Here is a 13,757-nt window from a genome sequence, read left to right as displayed (position 1 = left end):
TTATTCACAAATAGTATCTAAATTCTAAACTTTTTTAACAAGAATCTGATCTCTTAATGACATATGATCCTATTTTTCAAAGGAAAAACATATGTTCTAAAACCCTACCCCTTTATAACAAATAAATAAATAATCGAAACCTTTTACGGGGGTAATATGGTAATTTAGAGAGAAATTCCTGCCACCCAGTCCCCTTCCTCTCAGTGTCCGAGTGGCCCACCCTTCTGGCTCTGGTTTCCCTGCAGCAAGGCGCTTCCCTTTTTATCTCACTCCCGTACAAAGATTATTCGCACTACTGTGATCACCTCCGTCTAGGCCATTCTGTCTGCCCAACCACGATTTCGTAGAAAGAAACGGGTAGAGACATCATTCTCTCCATGGATTTTTTTTTTTTTTTCCTTTTTTGTTTCGACTCTATTGTGCTTGAATCAGGCAATGCGGTTTTGAGTACAGCTTGCCATTTTCAACTTTCTTGTGCTTCTTCTTCTACTGATCTTCATCCATCTATCGAGTCCCTGCATTCTTTTCTTTGCCACTCGCTTTCTTGTTCTGTATCTATGGATTAAAATCATTATAATTTTTATTTATTTATTTATTTACTTTCATGTCCATCTTTTCTAATTTCTATTTTATCCTCTTCTTTTGCTTTATTCTGCTATGACTTGGTCAGAATAGGGAACGATGGTACTGGAGTGGAAATGACAGTTCATTCTTTTCTCTGAGGTGCTCGCTGGACTTCTCATAGTATATCAAATCAGCCCAAGTTTTCTAAATCCTTGGGGCAGCTTGAGAATCATGGCTCGTCAGGTATCTCTGATCTCTTTCTCTTTCATACACAAACACTGCGTAATGGTACTAAGTTAAGATCAAGTACTGATTGGTTTTGAATGCAGGAAGAGGGGTGGCCTCTGGGGTTGAGACCACTGAATGCGAGAGTTGGGTTGGTGAGAAATAGTGATTCGTCTGGATCAATCTCCTTCAGCACTTTGCTCACCGGTTCTCCCACTTGTTCCTCCCTATCTTCTTCAGATCTTGATACCGAGGTCAGTATGATCTTGCCCAACTGCAACTCCTCCCAAAAAAAGACAAAAAGAACATGAGAAGAAACGAAAACCCAACATGATTGATCTTTAACCTATACCTGGAATTTCCCCCCCTCCACGATGTCTTGTACCGGTATGCATGCTTGTTTCTTCGATGACTGTTTTTCTTCTGCTTGCAAACAGTTTTTGATGGGCATGATATATAATACAATAAGAAGCCTAGTTTTCCCTTTTATTGGTATGTACAGGTGTGTCTAGTGGGAAAATTTTAGATATCTTGCTCGGATTTTACGTCTCGGAAAAGAAATACACTTTATGTTTATTAATTGTTGTACGTCATGTAAATTTAAAAATTTCAGATAGCATTTAACGCCTAATGAATGGTTGCGAGATTAGATGAAATAAGTTAAAATTAAAATTAAAAGTTAAATAAAATATTATTAGAATATATTTTTTTAATATTATTTTTATTTTGAAATTTGAAAAAATTGAATTATTTATTTTATTTTGTGAAGAAATTTAAAAAAATTGTAATAATTAGATTATATGAGATAAGTTGAGAGAAATTATGAAAATCAACTAGGTATGAGTGATGAAATTTTCAAGCTCTAACTTTTTAATAATTTCTTTATAAATACGTGTTAATTAAATGAAAGGTACCGATCTTGTCAAATAATAATGCTTTTACAACTAATTTATAAAAAAACTCTCTCTATTAAAAAATAAATAAAATAGAATTGTGTCTATAAAATTTCCCCATCTCATATGCATGCAGTCTCTATACCTCTCTCTCTCTCTCTCTCTCTCTCCGAAATTGAGAATCGAAGATCTCATCATGTATAATTACCGCACAATATGAATGGCTACTGGTTTTTTTTATTTTCAAATATATATGACTACAATAAACATCTACGTTTCCTACGTGCTGTTCATGTATGTGTGGATCATGTGGGCAGTTAATTTATCAGTCTCCTGGTCATGATTATATATATCATGTATAGTACTTTACTCTTTCCACATGGTTTTCTATGATGGCGTTTAATTATATGTATACTTGAAAGTGTTACTTTAGATATCATGAATCTCATGCTTTGCTGTTTGCATTAAAAAAATGTTTAGTACTAATTAAGTACGTGATGCTTCTCAATATATACTCAGCTTCAGCTAATTAAGTTCAATGTAACGAAAACCCATGTTACTATAAGAAAACTGTTTATTTGTGACGAGATATTTCTTACAAAATTGATTATTTTCTATTAAAATGTGTATGTTTTTATCTCAAATGATCAAATTAAACTACTTTTGTGTATATTTGATATGGAAAATTAGTAGTTGCTCTCGGAGGATTGATGACAATATTATGGTCCGGTAGTACTACTAGTTCTATCTTATCATAATTAAGATGTTATGCTATTTAAATTATATATCTACGAGAGACAAGTATCACAGTTACAAAGAGATTTTATAATAATAAATCTACAAATTAACATGATTTTATATATAGGATACATTAGATTTATTTTATAATAAAAATAATTTTACAATTTAACGTATCACAAACTACGTTAGTATATAAATTTAATTTTGTAGAATCTCTTTATCATTAAAATAAATTTATATTAATTTATAGATTTATTTTTGTATAATCTCTTTATGAAATAAGTAACAATTCTCTTTAAATATGACTATGTGTCCCCAAATCTCACATTGTCCAAGACTATCTAATAATGATATTTGTTTGATATGGTCTTCCATGCGGTGTTTTTCTTTCTCGTCGAGCTGATCTTCAATGTGATTGGTTTCAGTCCACCGGGTCATTCTTCCACGAGAAAAGCATAACGCTTGGCAGCCTGATTGGAGTTTCTAGCATGTTAGAGCTTTCACGAAGATCGACGAGGGGAAGAGCAGCAGAAACCGTGAGAGACATGAGAAAGAACAACGTGTACAAGCCCAAGCTGCCTGCATGGCTGTTCTCACTCTGCTCAAAACTCAGCACTGATGCCGTGAACGCCAGCAATAATAGTACTCCATCTCTTGGTCACTTTCTGGAAGCAGAGAGGAGAACTGCAGGCATATACAGAAGGAACCTGCAGAGCCCAACCTCCATTGATATTGTACCTTGTGATTTCTCATCCAGTACCCTCCCCATTTCCGATGCAAACTCGCTGTTTGTCGGTGGCCAAGTTGCTCCTCAATCGAGTTTTCCAATACTGGATGATCATGAGAAAGGTGGTGGATCAAAACAATCCAAAAACGAATTTTTAGAGGCCGGCAATGGGTATGGGATTCCATTACTATTCTCCTGCTTGCGTGGATACCTCATAAAATGATGGACTTCAATCTATCAATGAACATTATATTTAATTTCATGTTGTATGTTTGTCTTGGGTCTACTTAATTGGTTCCTTAATTGTCAATGAGTCAGATGCAGATGGGGCGTTTTTGTTTTCAGGAGTACGAAATTCTAAGGTCCAACATGTTGAAAAGGTGGGTTTTTTTGGCTTATTTATATGTCGAGGTGCGAGTGTTGAGGCAAGCGGCAACTTTGACAAACAATTCTGCATATGTAGCATTAAAAAGTACTATATAATATTGTTGATTAGGCTGTCTTTCAAAATATTCTTTGTGCTTTACCCGTTAATGGAATGCGGCCTAAAATCAACAGAATGGAATTATATAGGGGAAACGAAAAACGTTTTTAAGAATCAAAAGGTAAATTTGGGATCATATGATTAATTGTGATTTTTTTTTTAAAGATAATGTGCGAAACTTACGTATTAAAATTGTATCTAACATTAAGACTACGTTTAAACGTTAAATTGAATTGAGTTGAGATAAAATTAAAAATTGAATAAAATATTGTTAAAATATTATTTTTTAATACTATTATTATTTTAAAATTTGAAAAAATTAAATTATTTATTATATTTTATATTAAAATTTTAAAAAGTTGTAATGATTAAATAAGATAAATTAAAATGAATTGAGATAAATTTGAAATCTAAACTGGCCATTAAAGTTGTGTTTGAATATTGAACTGAATTGAATTGAGATGATAAAATATTATTAGAATATTATTTTTTAATATTATTATTTTAAAATTTAAAAAAATTAAATTATTTATTATATTTTATATTAAAATTAAAAAAAAAATATAATAATAAGTTGAGATAGATTTAACAACTGCCCTAAAGGTATCAATGGAGTAAAATATAAAATTCAAAAGAATGGGTCACTTCAAGCGTGCATTCATATAAGAGTGGGCCGTGGCTCTACAGCGATCTCAATGGGACCCAACAGTGCAATTTGCACTTCTATAATATTCAGTGTAGTGGTGCACACAATACACTATAATTCATTAATTTCTTCTCTCCAGATGGCTAGATTGATGCCACATAAAGTGTACAAAATGGCTATTCTCAAATAGTGACTTCTCCCAAGATTATTTCTTTTTTTTATATATATATTTTTAATACTTTTAAATATTTAAAAAAAATAATTTACAAAATCTTAAAAAAATAATTCCTTAAATATCACTAAATATATATATATAAGGGTTTAGCATTTCTGTTCATATAAATATATATATATATATATATATATATATTTATATATATTTGTGCTTGAGGCATGCATAACCAGCTTAGAAATAAATAGATGGGAAAAAAGGAAAAGAAACTGAAGAAACATAAAATACACTAGCTAGGAAAGAAATATTAAGTCCAGATTTTCGGACCATTAGGAATAAAAACGTGGTATTGTTCATGACATGAATGAAATCCATATACTTTTCATTGATTTGAGCTCCACAAAGCATTGCAGGAGTAGAAATCAGCTCTAGAGATCATGAGTAGATAAGCACTGCTCGAGCTCGGCTCTTTCAGGTCTTAGACCCCATTAATTCTTAGTGGATTAAACAAGTAAGATCGATTTGGAGAAAAACAGCAGCTCCCAACTACAAACAGAATCTTCTCCCAGTTTCCATCAGTAGGATATACAGTTGATCTACTTCTCGGGAGTTGTCTATTTGGAATTGTCCATGATGGTTGAGCAATCAAAGAAAATTGACTATATTTTCGAGGAAAAATAGATTCTGAATACTTACCTGATGAACATCGATGCTTCTCATTTACAGAGAAGCTCTCTGACTAGAATAGTATCACTTGAATGAAGCTCATCTCTATAGAATGGAACTCATCAACCTAAACTTACCCAAGGACCCTTAACTTCTCTATTCTCATATTCTTTTAGAATATTATGATGTATATATATATATATATATATATAAATGGTGTTTGATATTCATACCCCATGTGGGTCTCAGTTCCCAAGCAAATTCAGGATTTCCATAATGCCCCACTCTGAGAAACCAAGTCCAGGGTTGCTACTTCAAGGCTTGTCAACCACCACGTTGCATTCAGCAGCAATCTTACCTGGACTGAGACCACCCAGTCTAGCGAATGAGCCCATGGCAGATAAGCTCTTGAAACTGCTGCTGCCTTCACTGAAATTGGACTTCCTTGATCTCCTTGGCTTCGAGTTCGAGGGACTAAATTCAAGTTCTGAATCATTGCTAGTCTCAATCTTGGCAACTACTAGTTGGGTAATGCTACTTCTGCAAAATGGGCAAACTGGGGCAGTTGGGCAAGCAGCCGTAGGGCTGGGCTTCTTGTAGCAGCATAGGGCTAGGATGCAATGAGCACACATTTGATGACCACATGGTCTGACCTCAATTGTGCATACCTGGTCAAAGCATATGCAGCATAGCTCCACATCGCTGGCCTGTTAATTTGAGAACATTTCACCATTAAATAAGAAGCTAGATGCGAAACATACAGCTCCACAATTCACTAGTTCAGAGGTAAAGCTATGCTGATAAATGTGCTTCTCCTGCATCTTGGCCGGGCATTCCTTCATCGATCCCTGGTCAACTTGGATTATTCATACTCGTACAAATTAAATTAATGCATATTTATTGATGTCACATTTCTTCAACTTAATTGTAAAACATACGTCATCTTAAGAATGGATAAGTATACATTTTTATACAAACATCCTATAAATTCTTTATTTTTTTATAAGTAACATCCTGAATAAATTCTACCAAGGGTTTTAGGTTTTCATCGAATAGTGTTTTCGAGGACTAAAATACATAGAATTTACATTACAATTATCCTTCTACAGAAAAAAAGGGGATATTACCTCAGATGCATTGTCATCCGCTCCAAAAACAGAATCCAGAGAAGATGGAAGTGAGTACACAGTCTCCTTTAATAGGGCCTTCTCCCTCTCCATGTTTGCTTCCTCCAAGGCCCTCTCTAACAATGTTTTTGCCTCCGGATTGAGCTCACTGATGAATTTTAAAGGTGATGGCCAGACTAGAGGCTCTGCTGATGAAGGATCCAATAAGGCTGCACAAACTCGATGCTTGTGTTTCAGTGCAACCGTGTATGGTATTCTCCTGCAAAAATCATTCATTTTCAAGTTTCCGCAATAGACCTTCAAAACCAAACATTCTCACTATGATCATTATACAATGCAAACTTCAAAAATTTTAGGACAAAGGAAAACCGCATGGGAATAAAATCAAGTCAGGCTCGAAAAACATTGAGTGCATTTTTTGTGATAAATGAATTATTAGTTGCTGTGATGCTTTTTTTCCTCTTTATATCCAACCAATGCTGTTGGTGCTACACTATTTACATGCATAATGCAAGGCCCATAAGGTTCAAGTTGGTAGCCTACTTGTAAGAAAACAAATTCACACACCGCTACTCTCCTCATTACAAAGAGATTTCCTGTATTTAGAGAGTAAATACATAGAAAGCATGAATCAGCTTTCGGATTACTAATTGGCAAAGTTTTCGACCAAACTAACCCATTGATACAAACAGTCCAATGGCAACAGGAAATTTACTAAAGCCTTGGATAATCAAAAGGGAGAACTGCTAGTTTTCAAAAAGTAGAAATTCACCCTAGTCACTATGAATATCTTATTTGTGCAGTCCATACAGATATGGTCCGAATTCTTAATAGAATAACTTCTTGGATGTATTTTTCAGAAATATAAAAGTATGGCCCCAGAGAGGGCTTTCCAACCATTGAATTAATAATCACTGTATTCACTTCTTCTAAAATACCCTTTTGACCCAAACATGTGCAGGGAATCAAGGAGATCGAATGGGAGTTCCAACAAGGCAAGCAATAAGTAAAGTACAATCATAGCATTAAGAAGCAAAATTTACAGTTGATCCAAAAATTAAACAAGCACATAAGTTAGGTTAATCACGGGCGGTTGATGAATCTTACCCAGATGAATCTACTTGATGCCTATCTGCTCCCCAGGCAAGCAATTTGCGGACACATTCCAAAGAACCACCACGAGCTGCTAAATGAAGCGGTGCACTTCCTAGGTAGCTGCAGATCATGGTACCTTCATCAATCTGAGTGACAAATGATAGCTATTTAGCCACAGTGATAGAAACGCCTCAAATTAAAAGCATTACCCATATCCACCAGTTGAAGCACAAACAAGAGCCCCACTGTCTAAAAGGATATGAACGCACTCTGGCCGGCTTTGACGAGCAGCTAAATGCAGTGGAGTTGCACCCCCGCCATCTCTTATGTTCACAAATCTTGCAAATCCCCTGCCCCAATGTCACCCAATGCAAATCAATCAGCAATGATGTGAATCAAGGACACAGAGAGACGCAGAGAGAGAGAGACAGACAGACAGACAGAGAGGGTGGAAGAGACGAACCAAGAATCTGAAACAGGGGTGGAATGAGCAGCAGAAAGAATAGCTTGCAGGCAATCTGAATGGCCATAGTAGGCAGCATAATGCAAGCAGGTTCTTCCATGTAGAGAATCAAACATCAGTATCTAGTAAATTACACACAAAACATCAGCATAATAGCTTGACGACTCACATCGTTTGAACGTAGCAGTACAACTCAAGCCACGATCAATACCGATTTATTTTGATGATCAAGTAAGAAGTTTTACCGAGAAAATTCTCATAACTAAAATAAGAAGCAACATACATTCGCTCCTGCTTGAATAAGCTTTTGCACGCAAGAAATCTTCCCGTGCATTGCCGCCAACATCAACGGGGTCTAATCATTCGCAAACAAAAAGAATATTCAAACAAAGCACGCAAACAAACACTTTTAGTACGAGACACATTAAAGGCTAAAAAGCTGAACCTGTTTATTGCGGTTCAAGATATCTGGATTAAGGGACCGGTCCAAAAGCGCAGAAACAACCTATTTTCCCATCAGTTCAGACCCAAAACCCAAATGAAACCATCAAAATTCTCCCAAGAAAATGAAAGATAACCATACACCATCAAAACGGAAAGAAAAACGAGGAACCCACCTCGATCCGACCATTTGAAGCCGCCACATGCAGCGCAGACAACCTCCCATACCCACTAGTCTCTTCCAGGACACTTGGGTCTGTGTCAACCATAGCCTCAAGGAGCTCAACCTCACCTTTCCAAACCGCACTGAACAGCCCACTCTCTTCACGTTCTCCGCATCTCAGCGCCTGCCCCATTCCCTCTCCAACCCTGTGTTCTTCGCTCAGCACATGGAGAGGTTCTCCCGGGACTTACTCACGCGCAACCTTCCTGGTGGCGCTAGGCAAAGCAATGCAAAGCAAGGAAGGGAAGGGAAGGGAAGGGCAGCAGAGAACAATTCACCGGATCAAGTAGAGGAACGCAATCTTTTAAGTTTTAAGCATTGGAGCAGCCTCGTAGTTTGGAACTGCCCGCATAGATTTCGGGTAGCTTCACCCCGTGTGAATGATTGACTATGTCAGAGATCGGGCAGCTTGTCAGATATTTTTCCTCGGGCAAAATTTTATTTTTATCCAATAAGACTCTGCAGTCTGTACTCCTCATTTGTCCAAATTAGACTGATCCCAAATGGCCCCATTTTTTTATTTCTTTTCAGCACCATTGTTTTGAAAATTAGGACTTGTTTGAAAATTGATATATTTCAAAATTTTCATTTCATTTCATATTTAAATATAATTTAAGAGAAAATATATTTACAATCGTAAATTATATAACTGTCATGTAATTTATTTAAAAAAAATGAATAAAATATAGAATATAAATGAAAAAAATTAATTTTTTAATAATGACCTTACTCTTTTTCAAAACAATTACACAATATTTATGCACTTCACGATTGTATGTATAATTACTCTAATTTAAACTGAAACATTTTCAAACTAATCATTACAACTTTTTCAAACTTTCAAATAAAAAAAATAATCAAAATTTTCAAATTTCTAAACAAAAATAATATCATAAAACTATATTCTAATAATATTTTAATTTTATAATATTTTGTATTCAATTTTTTTTGTCTTTGTTTTCACAAAACTCAAAAAATATTTAAATTAAAGTATCTTATTATTATTTATAAATTATTTTATAATCATTTATAAAATTCTTATCTATCAGATCTATTGATCTGTCACCCGTTCTTGTTCATAGCCGCCAGATCATTCTCTTTCGTAACATGTAAAAATACATTTATTTAATATTTAAAACGTTTAAGTCTTCAATTATTTTTCCTCACATGTTATTACGATATAAAAATAATAAAATTCGGAAGAACTAATTAGGTGAAAGAAATAATAAAAGTGGATATGCAGAAGAAAAAAAATATTATAAAAAGAGAGGAAAAATAAAGACATTAGTGCTTAGATATCAACCTTTTGTTGTTGAACGACAACCAATATTCTCCTTTATAGACTTGTTCCTCTTACGTGTTTGAAGAAAATCATCAACCTTGTTGTTTTGTTTGGTTCTTTTTTCTATTTCATTCTTCGGTCAATTAATTACAGCCCTAAAGTAAAAGGCTAATGAACCAAATAATTAAAAAAGTGAAAAAGATGTGTCATATCAGGCATGCTTGCTTGCTTTTTATTGCTTTTATTATTATTATTTTATGTGCCCAAGGTGGTCGTATGGGCAGTTGGTGCCTTATATCATAAAGTTTTCAAGTGTTGTTTTGTAAGTAAAAATGAATGAGAGATTGTTTTGTATAGAATAAGATAAAGATGTAGGAATATTATTATTTGCACTTATTGGAAGGTGATGAGGAGAATCATATATTTGTGTGATGCATGAGCGGGATTCAACTGTCTACGGAGCTGGATTTTTTTTTTTTAAACGTCTAAGGAGGATTTGAAACTTACACCAATAAAGAGGATGCTTGACATGTGTTGTTAGATTTCAATCTTACACAAATAAGAAAGATTACTTTGATGGTTTTTAAGATTTTTAAAATACAAGGCTTATTTTAAATTTTTAAGAAACCCAATCTATATTTGAATTTTAGAACATTTAAAACTTTAGGATTTACAATATATTTGTAATCTTATGGATGTTTTCAATATATTGATTAGGCCTGCAACCCGACCTGTCCAAGCGGGTTTTGGGCCCGACTCGATCCGACTCGCTTTTATGGATGTGCCAAACTGACCCGACCTAAAGAGTCCTGTCAGGTCGTAACTGGTTATATATATATATATATATATATATATATATATATTGTCTTGCCTTGCCTTGCTTTTGGGTGTCTATTGAAACAAAAATGAATAGATGATTTATAAACAGCTTAACAACAAAGAATTAATTTACAAACATATTTGAAAGGGATAAAACATCCCAGACCTAGATAAGTTAAGCCCAGCCCATCAAAGAGCCCCTACTGGAAGACAATAGAAGCAGAGAGCAAGAAAAGACAAGGAAGTGACAAAGGCTGAGGGGAACATGGTGTCAAGAGGAGAATGAGAGAAATGACATAAAGGATATAAGACGTGACATAAAGGCTGGAGGGACTGAAAATAAAAGGGGCTTCTTCCAGACGATTGGGAGGACTTCAACTTCTTTAGTTTCTTCAACCTCACGAGAGGGACTCTAGCGACGAGATCTCCACCTGAAGATAGAGCTCGTATCTCCATTGTACAGCGAGAATGAGAGACCATGAGAGACTGTAAAACAATAATATTATAGTAGATTCTCCCCTCTCCAAACTCCATAGACGTAGATATTATGCCAAACCATGTAAATTTGTGTGTTCTCGTCTCTGTTTTTTCTCTATATTTACTTACTGCTCACTGTCATGGATGTATGCAAGTATACCGTATGACCGCACCGAACCACCTCTAAGGGCTCCACACAACACCAAGCGTGGCCTGAATCGCCACAGTGGGCCGGGAATGAATCTTTCTCCCCTTCCGGCATGTTGTGCTATTTTTAGGCATTAACAGTTAGCGCCGTCTATGAGATCTGAGTTACTTTCTACATCAAAGATAGGAGAAGAACGTTTTCCAATGCGCTAAATAATCACCAAGCGAGTAGATAAAAGTTTTCTAGATAAGTAATACTGTTCCAAGAAGATTAGGTGGGATACAACTCATCACCCATGCAATCAGGTTCACTATCTATGCACAAAGGACACCAATATTGGGGACAATGGAAGTGCATAGTGCACATAACACATGCCTGAGCATTGCATGCACAGTGCCATGCACAAAGGCTTGGGGGTGCACACCAGAGGCACACAGCTGTGGGCTAAATGCACGCCTCCACTCACATGAGGCCTCGCTGCCGGGGATGGCACCATTGGATTGCCAGGCGGGACCAGCGGAGATCACCTCACCTGGTCCACTCAGAGCGAGACCCACGAGCTGGCAGCCACAAGAGGGGACATCCACCAACGACCCTCACAAGCAGCAACGGCAGCCAAAGCCCCACATTCGGGACAAGAGTCATGTGAGACCTACGAGCTGGCGGGATCCATCTCTCCAACCACAAGGGGGCCCAAGATAGCCACCGGTGGTTTCTTCTTCGGTGAATCCTCCCCTTCCCAAAGCATGACGGCCGCTGAAGCCTCAAATCTGGGACACGCATTACACAAACGCTCGTAGTGGCTAGCGGGCAACAACCACCATGGACTACGGCCACAAACTTCTCCACCAATGCCATCCTGTCGTGCACCTCCCCAGCACAGTCTCGCCATGTCCATCCCATCCACTGCATCCCGGCCAACATCTCATCCAGCCATGCCCATCTTGGCCACTAGCATATCGTCCATTGCGTCCTAGCCAACATCTCATCCCAGCCAACTCCCATCCTGGCCACCTCCCATCCCATCCCACCCTGCCCATCCCGGCCACTAGCATCCCATCCACTACGTCCTGGCCAACATCTCGTCCTGGCTAACTCCCGTCCCGTCCAACATCTCGTCTCGGCCAATATTCTGTCCCGGCCAATGCACGTGGACAAATGAGTGGCTGTATGCACCAATGCCATACACGACCATCTTCCTCGTCCCCCCCATGCACAGTGAGAGCTTCCTAGAGTCGTTCGGCTACAGAGCCTCACAGCAACATGGAGAGGCCTGACCCATGTAACGTATTGCACAACCATCGTACTAAACGAGCCTTGCGAGCTCCTTCTAAGGCACGTTGCATGGCCCATGCAACGTGTTGCACCACCCCTTGCTCGACAACAGAACTTTCTTGGCCACCCACCAACACCATGCATGGCCACTGCCAAGCTGTTCAGACCAAGAGTTGTTAGGACACATGTACTGCAGGCACATTCCTCTCAACCTAAGCTCGGAGTTGCTCAGCCGCCACTCTCCTTAGCCAGATTGAGGTCATCATCCATTTTACCACCTTTCAATTCCTAGGCCCCAACAGTCGATACCTCGACCACAACTTCCTGGGCCACATAGAAAATTGGCTCCTGTAGCTTGATTAACTGGCGGAGATCATAGCGTCGCACACTAAAAATAGGTCGACCAACAGAGTCCCTTGTGCACATGTTGCATGTCCCATACAACGAAGATTGTTTGACTGGCCTGCAGTACACGTCAAGAAAAAGAAAGAAAAGAGAAAAGAAAGAAGGAGAAAGGAATAGGAGAAACAACAACTAGCAATGGGTAATTTTGGTCAAGCAAAAATTGGATACAGAAGCTAGAACACTTCAGTTAGTCTCTCTCTAAATTTATGTAAATTCTATTTTCATTAACATAATTGATTCCTATGGTGCGAAACACCGCCTACATAACCCCACTTGGGCACTGCTCGGAGGTATTAATATGTCTCCATCAGAATCTATTTCTTGGCATTAATATGCATGCAGACACCTAGAACCTATGTCATCGCCAAAACATGGGCTACTTATTGGCTTCGCCAGCACACATCAAATCTTCGTAGCACACCAATGAGACGATTCAGGTGTGCAAATCTCACACTTGTGACTGGAAATTATCTACGCTAACCGGTTTAGCTTTTGTAGTATGGTCAAGTGCCCTGACTACTCATCTCTCTCACACCTACGAGGGTCAACGAGTCAAATCCAATCTTATGAATTGCTCGACCTCTGCCATGACAACAAGGTGAGTTCAGTCTTATAAACTACTCAGCCTCCCCTACATTTACGAGGGTCAATGAGGCAAGTCCAGTGTTACGAACTGCTCGACCTCCATCGCGGCAACAATACGAGTTCAGACTTATGAACTACTCGACCTCCCTCATGTCTATGAGGGTCAACAAGGCAAGTTCAGTCTTATGAACTGCTCGACTTGCATCATGGTGAAGAGCAGGTCCGGTCTTACGAACTAACTGCCCGACTACTACCTCCCCCGTAAGGCTAAAGAGGCGAGTCTAGTCTCCAAGCTGCTT

General features: G+C 37.6%; 2 protein-coding genes across 4 annotated transcripts; one reads left to right on the top strand and one right to left on the bottom strand.

Moving 5' to 3' along the window:
• The first annotated feature begins 218 nt into the window (after nucleotides 1–218).
• LOC121266015 (uncharacterized protein At3g17950-like) lies at nucleotides 219–3,642 on the top strand. 2 transcript variants are annotated; one of them, XM_041169702.1, is made up of 4 exons: nucleotides 219–357; nucleotides 676–807; nucleotides 894–1,043; nucleotides 2,849–3,642. In XM_041169702.1, exons 2-4 carry the CDS (start codon nucleotides 796–798, stop codon nucleotides 3,371–3,373), a joined length of 687 nt encoding a protein of 228 aa, XP_041025636.1. In that variant the 5' UTR covers nucleotides 219–357; nucleotides 676–795; the 3' UTR covers nucleotides 3,374–3,642. The 2 variants fall into 2 exon arrangements, with proteins under 2 accessions (XP_041025636.1, XP_041025635.1); XM_041169701.1 differs by having other exon boundaries at nucleotides 249–357; nucleotides 671–807.
• A 1,104-nt stretch (nucleotides 3,643–4,746) lies between these two features.
• LOC121266054 (putative E3 ubiquitin-protein ligase XBAT31) lies at nucleotides 4,747–8,782 on the bottom strand. Of its 2 annotated transcripts, XM_041169753.1 has the most exons (8): nucleotides 8,421–8,775; nucleotides 8,249–8,308; nucleotides 8,087–8,158; nucleotides 7,804–7,925; nucleotides 7,550–7,690; nucleotides 7,353–7,460; nucleotides 6,246–6,504; nucleotides 4,747–5,825 (listed from the first exon to the last, which is right to left on the bottom strand). In XM_041169753.1, exons 1-8 carry the CDS (start codon nucleotides 8,598–8,600, stop codon nucleotides 5,433–5,435), a joined length of 1,335 nt encoding a protein of 444 aa, XP_041025687.1. In that variant the 5' UTR covers nucleotides 8,601–8,775; the 3' UTR covers nucleotides 4,747–5,432. The 2 variants fall into 2 exon arrangements, with proteins under 2 accessions (XP_041025687.1, XP_041025688.1); XM_041169754.1 differs by lacking the exon at nucleotides 8,249–8,308 and having other exon boundaries at nucleotides 8,421–8,782.
• Nucleotides 8,783–13,757: the final 4,975 nt, after the last annotated feature.

This window comes from Juglans microcarpa x Juglans regia, chromosome 5D (genome assembly GCF_004785595.1).
Source record: "Juglans microcarpa x Juglans regia isolate MS1-56 chromosome 5D, Jm3101_v1.0, whole genome shotgun sequence".
In the NCBI taxonomy this organism is placed as follows: domain Eukaryota; kingdom Viridiplantae; phylum Streptophyta; class Magnoliopsida; order Fagales; family Juglandaceae; genus Juglans; species Juglans microcarpa x Juglans regia.
This window is presented reverse-complemented; position numbering and strand designations above follow the sequence as displayed.